Consider the following 11,441-nt stretch of genomic DNA (forward strand, 5'->3'; position numbering starts at 1 on the left):
TTTTCAAATTGTTTGGCCTAGTTTTGCTTCGATGGAGGCACTTCAAGACAGTTTCCTGTAGCATTCTCGCTTAAACCCCTTTCAGCCAGGTACCATAGCTGCTGCCTTGCATGTTGCGGAAACGTATTCCGGTCGCTAAAATAACCCTGGTAGGCAACATAAGCGACTGGAATACTAGTTCACAGGCGCCAGACTAACCGCTTGTCAAGGAACCACTAACATACGTTAAGTAGGCAACTGGACCTTGCCACCTCTTTCGATCAAAATAGTTATTATTTTCAGAAGGACCTTCTCTTTGTACTTTGTCATGTCTCGCTAATGTTGATGTATGATGAATTTCCAAGATTTCGATTACTGTATTCTTCTGTTTCTGTCAATGCTAAAAATATTTACGTCGGCATGTTACCGACTTTCACTGATATTTTCGCCTGCTCGATTTTTTCAGTGAAAAGACATTTTTTTCTTCTAAACAGTTCACTGGCATTTCAAGGATATTTTATTTCCTCCGTCTCTACCTATTTTATTAGGCGTAGTTAGCAATTGTGTGGCCTATCCGTTGCCACTTCCGCCGATGCATCCAATTCGGTGCCCCTCCCCCTTCTGGCAGCAAGCACGTTTCCAAGATATACAAATTGATCAACGCCTTCGATGATCCACCCATTAATGGAGAGTGCAATGACCCGTCAGACTGAGGACCTTGGTTTTGTTGGTCTGACACTATTTGCCTCTTTTCAAATTTAGAGCCACTTCGCCAAGGTCCATGACCCGATGAGAGGAAAAATAAATGTCATCAATGTAGTCGAGGAGTTTAAGGAGAGATATTATCGTCCATTGAACTCCTTCACGCCCTCCGGACAAGGCAACATGAACAACGTCACCCATAATATGAAGAAATGGTATCGATGACAAGATACGACTTTGGCGGACTCCGTTTTTCACCTCCAATTCCTCTAAGATTTTAATACTCCTCCTGCGTATAGCACGCTAGATACTTTGGCGGACCTCTGTTCACGCTGTCAAACGCTTTATCGAAATCGATGAAAAGCAGAAGAAGCGAAGATGTAAACTCCACGCATGTTTCAAAATGATCCGCAGGTTGTTGAAGTGATCAAGGCTAGTCTCTGTCGAGGAAGTGTTTGAGGTTTGATAAATTCCAACATTATTTTAGCTATAGTCTCTTGCAGCATTGGATGCCACAGAAGCTAAGTTGCTATTAACGACCGAGACCACATTGGATGTTGGCCTTTGACAGTAACTTTCCTACTTCAAGACAATTGTGAAGCATTTTCTACGTGAACATATTTTGCTTTTTGAGGTTACTACAATGGCATTACAGAAGAATATCAAAACAATTGCATTAATTTTTGAATTAAATATATACCGACTGATAACTCCTCTGGCTTCGAAAAGAATCGATCAATGTCATATTTTCCAATGAAAATATTTTCGTAACAATAATGTCTATACTGGGAAAGGTTAATAAAACGAATGAATTGTCAACCACAATCTATTGTCAGCACTCTGTTATGTAAATATTGATAGCAGCACAGCTTCAAATAGCAACTGTCCGCTTTTTTATAATTAACAACTTTAGATTCTATTCTTCTCGGTTGTTTTATGTTTTACAACAATACAGGCACCATAGGTCAGGTTGTTCCTTATCATGGAACTAATGTAACACTGCAACTGGGGCTCTGAATAAACATAACCAATGACCTTTCAATTAGCCTTTCATGAAAAGAATACTAATTACCATTAAATTGTTTTATTTTGTGGAATGTTTATTTGAAATATTCAATTGATAAAGATATTGCTGCTAACCAGATTAGATGCTGTAACTTTATTCTATGACCGATCAAATAACTTTGACTCACTTGAGCAGGTAAAATAGGATATTAAATGAAAAAAAAACTCTCAAATTATGTTGGTTGATCAATTTTCGTGTAAAGGTTATTTTTTAATTCTCGACGCAATTTTGGAAGCTTGCCCTCTTCTATGAGCTCACTGATTCGATGGGGAAAGGGAAATTGCTCTGTGTGGCAGTATCCTTAATCCCGGTAAAAATGATCTCAACGACGATTGAAAAAAGCATCAATCAGCGACAGATCAGATTTTCTCTCTCTCAGATGCACCATCTTTCCATCGAATTCAAGGCCATTTATGTTACATGGCCAGGGTGAAACTATATAGAGCCACGAAAGAATTCGGTTCCTGACAAAATTTATAAGATTGATTAGGCTGACCCTGACCAATGTGCTCTCGAGACGATTGAACGGTCTAAGATAAGGGGGTGCTCTATCATGCGTCCTCTTTAATCGTGATGCTGTAATTGCGAGAGAAACTATCCTCTTCAAGTCCACTCAACGATTTTGCTATGCTGACAATACTGACACTATGAGACCCTATATAGAAGAAACTTTAAACGGTTCCAAAACTGTATTTCTCTATTTTTATTATTTTCAGTTGTCCATCCATGATAGCACCATGTATTTTGCCCTCCTTTCACTAATATGCAGCCCAATACCTCACGTCGATTGTCATCTGTTCGATCTGGATGAAGGTAGTTTGTACATTTCCCTTGGTGCTGAGGTGGTGGTGAGGAAGACGGGGCGGCAATCCTGTCGGCCAAACCAAAACCAAGTGGCCGAGGAGAATCTCCATAGTGGTGGCACCGGAAGACGCTGTACTCACTTTGGCTTGCCGGCCGTGATGCAGTAGGCGAATGCTCCAAAGACCTAATCAGGGCGATCAGACCCGAGTCTGCAAGGGGACTCATCTGAAGTGGGAAATTGGTCACGAACCAGGGGTATACTGGTACCATGGGAACCGAAATAGCCCTTGGACTCTCATACTTCGGGTGAACTCCCGTTGTATATGAGTACAGCTCGGTTATTTGCGGTTGGCCCCCTAGTGGGAGCTTCATGGGGGTTGTTGGTTATGCTCAAGCGAGAAGAGACCTTCGGGCCTCGGCGTGGTGTTGCGTTTCAACACAGGTGCCGTACTCCTTAGTTCGGTAGAGATTTAGGTAGGTCTTGCATCCACCAGTATGAATGCTAAGCCATGCGCTTGGTATAGACTGGTACTGTTGTTGCTTGTCTCAGCGGGGCTCTGATTGTGGTCGAAAAATCAATCCGTGTCTTAAAAAGACCGTGGGATTAAATCGTCCAGACAGGTGCTCACGTTAAAACTCCAAGGACTCACTGTACATTTCCCGTAATTTGCCATAAATAACACACTTAAATCGTGGGTGTACAAGAAAAATTTGGTAAGTCCAAACCTTCTCGAAATGAGTTTAAAACTTCTTGGGTGATTTGCAGTTGGTGTACTAATCTCCAAGTACATAAAACATGTAGCATTTGCATAGTAAATGACAATTTTTTCCCTAAATTCAACATGTAGCCTTGTTTTTCCGACAATGAAAATCCACGAAGGACTAAATACCTTCAAATTTGTATTTGGTGGAAAAAAGTCATCAAGTGCACTTAGAAGATGTTGTCAATGCGTGGCAATCAATTCTTATAAACACAAATAATGCAGAAACCCATTAAGTTCGCTCTAGTGGCAAAAAACTTCGACATTTGGACAGATGTTACATCCATTGACCATAAAGCATTTCCCCAAACGACTTTTCCATTGTTCAAAACAGTTTCAAATTCACTTATCGGGGTGTTCTTTATGCTTTCCAGCAATTTTTGTTTTACCTCCTCCACAATGGCAAAACGCTTTCCGTTCATGTTCCTCTGGAGTCTGCGGAACAAAAAGAAATTCCAAATGGTGAAAAGGGGAAAATCGGTGTAATCCCGTTTTTAGTTAAAAACTACGATACAGAGAGCGCGGTGTAAGCCAGCACGTTGTCATAATAGAAGAGAAGAACAAAAACCAGACGGTTTGAAGATTGCAACTGTTTCATTAATGGTATAAAAACGACAGCAACCAAAGGAAGAGAGAAAGCTGCAACGCAGACAAATCTCATGCCAAAAGAACGAAATTCCTGTCAGTGACATTCGATTTGCAGTAAAAACAAGTCGGGAAACCGGAAGCTAGACGCTTCAGGTGTAAACGATTTTGTGTTTCCCTATGTGTACATAATTAAAAAAATCAATTGCCCTCTACCCTCAATTTATGTCACTCACTGATGTGTGGGATTTCATAGTTCTCATCTGTCCATCAGGTTTCGTTCGGATCGGTTTAGCGGTTTTGGAGAAAAGTGCCTGTGACAGACACACAGCCAAACGATTTTAATAGGATTTAGTTTTACACAAAACCTTGAAAATGTCGTTTACAAGCTCTCTATTTATGAAGCGGCACCCCCAAATGACGCTTACTGTTATTGCTGGGTCGAGTTGAACGGCAAAAGAGGAAGCTGCTTGTTTCAGTACCCAACATCCGCATTTCAAAATCGCTTTCCCCACTCTATAAACGAAACTTGTCCATGGACGCGCAAAAAAGTAGTATTTGATGAAACTATGCTACCCACCCATGGTTCCCGATTATTATCCAACTCCAGCAAGGTAAAAGACACCAAAACTAAATTACACAAAATAAACTTTCCTTCACAGAAATTAACAAAAACGGCCTACCAACAGCATTCAGCATCATCAAACAGATAAAGCTATAAACCACCCTCAGTAAGGACGAGAATAGCAGCATTATTAGCAGCGTAACCAATTTACATACGATGCTCTTATAATGCAGCACAACGATAAAATAAGCGTGGAACAGCCTCAGATTGATGTTGGCGTTGAGATAGCTGCAATTTCAGATTTTGGACAAAACTACGAAGGTGAACCTAATCTTCTTCTTCTTCAGCCTTTTTCCCGCTCAGAAGCGGGGTCAGTTCATCTTGATCGGTTGCGTCATCTGCTGGATGGAATTGAGCGGCTCTAAAATCGCCGTCCAGCATATCAAGCTATCGTTGTTTTACACGGCGTTTTGGTCGCTTCCCATCGACTTCGATATTCAGAACAATCTTGGCAAATGAGTTTTCGTTAGCGTAACTTACATGTCCATACTATCGAACATCACTCCCTCACAGTTTTTCTACGATTGGTGCAACCCCATTTCATTTAGGATGTGACCATGGATTTTTGTCTATTAAACCCCTCCACATTCTCAAGCCAAGATAGCATAAGGCCGTAACCGAGAAGAACGAGAAGAAAGGGTTCTGTGATAATATGCAACCCTAACGGAATCAATTCTCCTGAGAATTTAGCTTGCTACATCGTCATATGTCACTCTATTAACAATGTGAAATATCGATTATTCGTATATCCGGCTAATTCTTACAAATTTGCTCGGGGTCACCAGAGAAAATCCCGGTATGTGGTGATATAAGAACAATTTATTCAGAATTAATAATTCGTATTGTTTTTATTCGCAAGGTTATTAAAACGTCTTTGCATTTCCAGTTTAAAAACCTCGTTAAATCCTACAAATTCCAAGCAGGTGGAGGGGCTGCAGAGAATCTCTTTATTCTTCTTTTTCTCTAGGCTTTATCCCGTTCACAACGAGGTCGGCTCGTCGTGGTCGGTTGCGTCATTTTACTCTTTCATTTGCTTGATCTGGATGCATTCGCGAGGGGATCTGAACCCTTCCACCGTATTAAGCCACCATTGTTTCGGCTGGCCTTTTGATCGCTTCTCACTGATTTTGATGTTGCAACCAATTTTGCCAAGTAAATCCTCGTTAGTGCGAATTACCTTACCATATCATTGAAAACGCCTCTCTCGCAATTTTTTCATGATCGGTGAAACCCCATATCGATCGTAGACGTCGTTATAGTCCAACATAACATCTTCGTCTCCATTACTGCAAAATGCCGTTCATTGTCTTTTATAGTCGGAACACCGGAACGCCACTTCATCCAGGTTGCGTTAATGGTTGGAACAATTTTATAACGCACTTCTCCATTGGTTGATATCACTGACCGGAGATATTTAAATCGCAGTCACTGCCCAGTCATAGCCACTGACAGTGATAGCGCTTGTTTCACTTAGATCGGTTCCCAAAAATGCATTTTTTCAGATTCAATCTGAGAATGTGTTGCATGAGGCGATCTTTCCATTTTTGGACAAGCTGCTTGAGATAGCTCTTGTTATGAGACGCCAGAAAAACATCACCTGGATATCCCGTGTGACAGTGTCCATAACAAGAACAAAGAAGAGTAGTTGAGACTTAATGAACACGGATGAAGATACGAAGTGGTTTTTATACACCTGCCACACGCTTTCCAAAGCTCAGATACGTTGTCATAATGTCCTGTTGCTTTCCCCGATTTCATTCTTTTTATTGCTTCGTCGACTTCAATGTCGCTGACAGTGAAGACCATAGTGTTTTACGTAGGCACCTGTCGTGAGACTTAATCCTACAGTCCTCTTCAGACACGGATTGATTTTGTGACCACAATCAGAGCCCCGCTGAGACAAGTCACAACGGTACCAGTCTATACCAAGTGCATGGCTTAGCATTCATACTGGTGGATGCAAGAATTACCTAAATCTCTACCGAACTATGGAGTACGGCACCCGTGTTGATACGCAACACCACGTCGAGGCCCGAAGGTCTCTTCTTGCTTGAGCACAACCACAACCACCATGAAACTCCCACTAGGGGGGCCAACCGCAAATAACCGAGCTGTCCTCACATACAACAGGAGTTCACCCGAAGTATGTGAGTCCAGGGGCTTTCCCGGTTCCCATGGTACCAGTATACCCCTGGTAAGGTTTCGTGACCAATTTGCCACTTCAGATGAGTCCCCGTGCAGACTCGGGTCTGATCGCCCTAATTAGGTCTTTGGAGCATTCGCCTACTGAATCACGACCGGCAAACCAAAGTAATTACAGCGTATCCCGGTGCCACCACTATGGAGGTTCTCCTCGACCACTTGGTTTTGGTTTGGCCGATAGGGTTGCCGCCCCATCTTCCTCACCGCCACCTCTGAGCACCAATGTCGCTGACAGGTGGAATTGCTCCAAATGTAGGCAGTGCTTGCGGAAGTGGAGGATGAAGAAATTCTCCCATTGAAATCTGTTGGAAATATTCTCGCCGGTAAGCAAAGTGCCGTTCATGTCATTAACGCAGCAGACGTGTTCGATATCCTGTGTGCATTGCTGTCGGCTTTTGACAGGTCGAAACGGATCTTTCTCACCTTCCTAAATGTCTAGTTTATCGTAGAGATCTTGATTTGCAAGACAGCAATCAACGGGCAGGACGGCTTTGCAGTCAGGGTCGATCGTAAAATGTAAGTGCCTTATGAGAATATATTCGATTTACGTTTTACTGTTCCCACGATAAAATGTAGGACGATGAGGCAATCCATGCGCCAAGAACCTCTGGCCATTTCTAGACAAGACCGGGGCTCGACCTGGCGCGTTAGTGCCGAGCGACCGAAATGAACGCCCTAGCATTTCTCCAGGACTCGATATCTCAATACGATCATTTGTTTTTAATGACATTTAATGAATTTTCTTGGTCGGTTTGCCGCGAGACCTGTTATCGTGAGTGATCAGATAGGATTTAGCACAGTGAAGCAACTCCAACTATACTTTATTTATCTCTTTCCCTGATCTCAGCATTTTTTTATTACTGAGGAAAGTACAAAGTACGTACCAGCTCCATGCAGGAGGAATAGTTTCGCGGGAAGGTCACGAGTCCAAGACAAAGTCGGCGACCTTATCTTACATGAGTATTTAGTTATCATTCACGGAGGGTGGAAATTTACCAGACATTATTCGATTAACAATCGAGGTTCTTTCACCTGTTCGGCTGCTCAGCATTGTGCAACAAAAGAACTATGGAAAGGCATATGACCACCTGCAACTTCTTTCATAGCTTCTCTCGCAAACCCTCTGGTGCAATTCCTTTAGTCACAACGTATGCTACGCTGGACTCCTCGCACTCGTTCACAAACTGAGAAATTCAATAACGCGACGGTGAATCAAGCCGGGTTCCTCAAGCACTGCGGAACTACTAACACAATTCATGCTGCGTGTGAGAAGCATCGCCTTCTTTACATTGCATTTCTGGACAAACTCATCTGGTATGCTCTACGTTAATACCTAGTAACAAACCAGTTTGTGTGCTCGGTTAAATTGCTCTCCCACGATCTGGAAAATAAATTTCGAAGTGTGGCGGGCATATCAAAACCGCTTCATGTCTCTGTCCGGGTTCATCAAGGAAGCGCCCTCTCATCACTCCTCTGTGTTCTTGTTATGGACACCGTCAAACGGGACATCCAACGTCCAGCGCCCCATACAATGCAGATGATGTTTTCTTAGTGTGTCATAGCAAAGCTGATTTCGAGCAACTTTTTCAAAGGTTGATTGATCGCTACCAGTGTTGCCCAGAACTAAGCGATTTAAATATTCATTGAAGTCGCTTCACGCATCACCGCAACCTGGATGAAGTGGCGTTACACAACCGGCGTTTTTTTGTGGTCGACATATCAACGAACGTCTCAAGTCCAAAATTTACCGTAGTGTCGTCCGCCCCGTCGCACACTATGACAATAAACGGAGTTTCGCGATGATTGAGGCAAAGATGTTGCGATGGACTAATGGCGTAACACACCAAGATCCCATCGGAAATAAGAATATCCGCGATCGATATGGGGTTGTGCCGATCGTGGAAAAATTGCGAGAGAGGCGTCACGTAATTCGTCCTAACGAGAATTCATTTGCCGAACCTGGTCTGAACATCGAAATCAATGGGAAGTGACCAAACGGGCGCCGAAAGAGTAGTGATTTGATACGTTCGCGACTGCATTCAAATCAGACCTTTACCGGAGTAAAATGGCGCAACAAATGAAGACGCTTCTGAATGGGCCAAAGGCTGGCGAGGAAGATATTACCGGTGATAGAGCTTAGGCTTGTCGGACTCCACTGTAAACTTCAAATTCCCCTAGAATTTGTCTGGATGCAGCATGCGATATTTTACGTTGATAACAGGTATTAGTTCATTCGGAATACTTACTCATAATCGATAAGGAGCTGATGGAGCGGAGATCTTTGAACACTGTTCCACAAAGATCGGTTAAGAATTGATGTGGTCAGCGTAAAAGCATCCAGAACGAAATCTAACCTCCTCTTTGTCCGCTTTCGGATTGCTACCTCATGCATGCCCGGCTTTTTTGCAAAAATTTATTCCGCGTTTGGGATGTGACATTATTTTTGACTTCTGGCGCAAAACAAAGAAATCCTTCTTTCACGTTAGTGGTTAATTGCTCATAAGAATTCACATCATATTCATAAGTAGAAGTAACAATTTGTTTTTGATTGAAGGGGCAAGTAGTTAGCCTTCCTCACCCAAACTGGAGACTAAACTCCCTTAAACAAAACTCACGTAGTTATTAAAGCTCACACTTTTCACTTGATATGGAACTACACGAAGACAGTATATTGTAACATGAAACTGCATAGAAACATCTGAAAACTCCAGCCCCAAACATTCATGAAACATAAAAGAAATATCTTCAAAATAATTTCAATTTCATTACCTTCCATGCGCGCAAAATCACATCCTTCTCCGAGGCACTGGGCACTTTCTTACGCTGTCCACTCTCCATGTTCACGACAAACTGTTCATTCTTTGCTACACTTGGCGCCGATTGCTGCCCATTTTTATCAGTTCCTTCCACGGTTGACTAATTCTCGCCCGTCGCCACCATCATTAACGTTGATGCATTGCTCAAAACAATTCACTGGTCACTCTCTTTGTTTTTGCGTATTGTTTACAAGATTGTAGCAAAATTACAGCGAAGAGCTGATAACGCGAGTCTGCGTTGATTTATTGTGCAATTCCGGGCCTCCCTCGGCAGAGATAAGGGCCCCGGCGTGTAAGGAATGTCCCAAGCGACACAACCAAATCACTCCAATTGGGAAATGAAACACTTGAATGCGTTCTGAGTCATCTCCCCGTGTTTAGGGCGAAAGTCTCCACGATAATAAGCCTATTTAGCCTTTCATCGATATTTATTATAGGCTCTTTTCCTGGCTGGTATTTAAATTCAATTAGAATGGACGATAATTCACGGAAACACTTCTTTGTTTACTAGAGGCATCGCAACAAGTGTCACAATCAGATGTTTGTGCAAAGCAAACGTCAACTTGCTATAATTTGAGCAGCACGTTCAATGGAGGCGAGTCTTCGAAATTATGGTAAATATGGCGCGGAGAATAATAATTGTTAGCTAACGCCGATATTGTATGTTTGGCGAACTTTACAATCAAAATAATACCCTTGAGGTATGAAAGGGTTTTGTGTATTTTTTATATAAAAGTATTTGAGTGGATATTTGTACCTAGCTCGTAATGTATATGCATATATTATGTCAGAATATTCACTTTCGCGTGTTACTAACATTCAAAATCTTTGCACTGAAGCGGCAACTTTGGCCTATTATCGTAAGAATAGTGCGACTAAACCAAACTTGTTCAGATCATGCTTTCATGATTTTAGGATGAACTTAGACCTTTCATTTGATACACCACATGATTATATTTGGTAAAAAAATTTGGCTGGTCAAAGGGTAGTACAGGTCCCAGGGCGAAACGTGGATTGGTACTCACGATGGAGCATAAAACCTGGGAAACGCCTGCTGAACCAACACCAACAGCTTTACTACCAAACCTTATCTCCACCTCCATGTGGTGATCGCTGGGAGTTCTTTCTTAATAAAAAGCTGCAGACGGAGATGGATGAAGTCTCCCGCGCCTAAAAACAGAACAAATTATACCAACTGATCCTCCAAGTTGGAGGCTGGATAGGGTTGACAACCATACACGGAAAACCAGCGTTAGGAAGAAACAAAAGGAGTCTCACAGCACAACGACGAACCCGGCAACTAAAATGGAATAACGATTTGTGGATTTTTTCATGGAGAGGATGGAGAGGGAGCTGCCAAGCAGCAGCCGATACCATATTCCAATATAAAGCTGATGTAACAGCGTTGCAGGAGATGCGTTTGACAGTCACTACACCATATATTATAGTGGCCATCCAGCGAAATAATGTGCTCGGACTATGTTTCTTAGTCAGCCAAAAAATGGAACCTGCTATTATAGGCTTTGAAAACATAAGTGAACGGCTATACACTCTGCGCTTGCGAGGCAAATTTAGGAATATAAGCCTCATAAATGTTCACGCCCCTACAAAGGAGACTGCAGAATAGAAGAAGGATATCTTATACGAGGCAGAACAACGAAACGAAGTCTGTCCCAAGTATGATATCAAAATCATACTTGGGGATTTTAACAGTCAAGTATGGACGGAGTCCGTATTCAGGCGATACGCTGGCTCCCATAGCTAACATCAAAATACAAATGATAACAGACTGCGGATCATTCAATTCAATTATTGGAAACATAAACGCCTCTTTGAAAAGATTTAAGCCAATCTTGAAAAGTTTTCCAAACCATATATAATTTCTTGTGCCGACATTCAGC

General features: G+C 42.3%; 1 protein-coding gene across 1 annotated transcript in view; it reads right to left on the reverse strand.

Annotated features, from left to right (window-relative positions):
• LOC119661198 overlaps positions 1 to 10,056 on the reverse strand; it is a 36,972-nt gene extending 26,916 nt beyond the window's left edge. Inside the window, exon 1 of the mRNA XM_038070420.1 lies at positions 9,494 to 10,056. Coding sequence (XP_037926348.1) covers positions 9,494 to 9,562 — 69 coding nt within the window. The 5' untranslated portion in view covers positions 9,563 to 10,056. The remainder of the gene's footprint in view (positions 1 to 9,493) is intronic.
• Positions 10,057 to 11,441: the final 1,385 nt, after the last annotated feature.

Source organism: Hermetia illucens, chromosome 1 (genome assembly GCF_905115235.1).
Source record: "Hermetia illucens chromosome 1, iHerIll2.2.curated.20191125, whole genome shotgun sequence".
Classification (NCBI taxonomy): domain Eukaryota; kingdom Metazoa; phylum Arthropoda; class Insecta; order Diptera; family Stratiomyidae; genus Hermetia; species Hermetia illucens.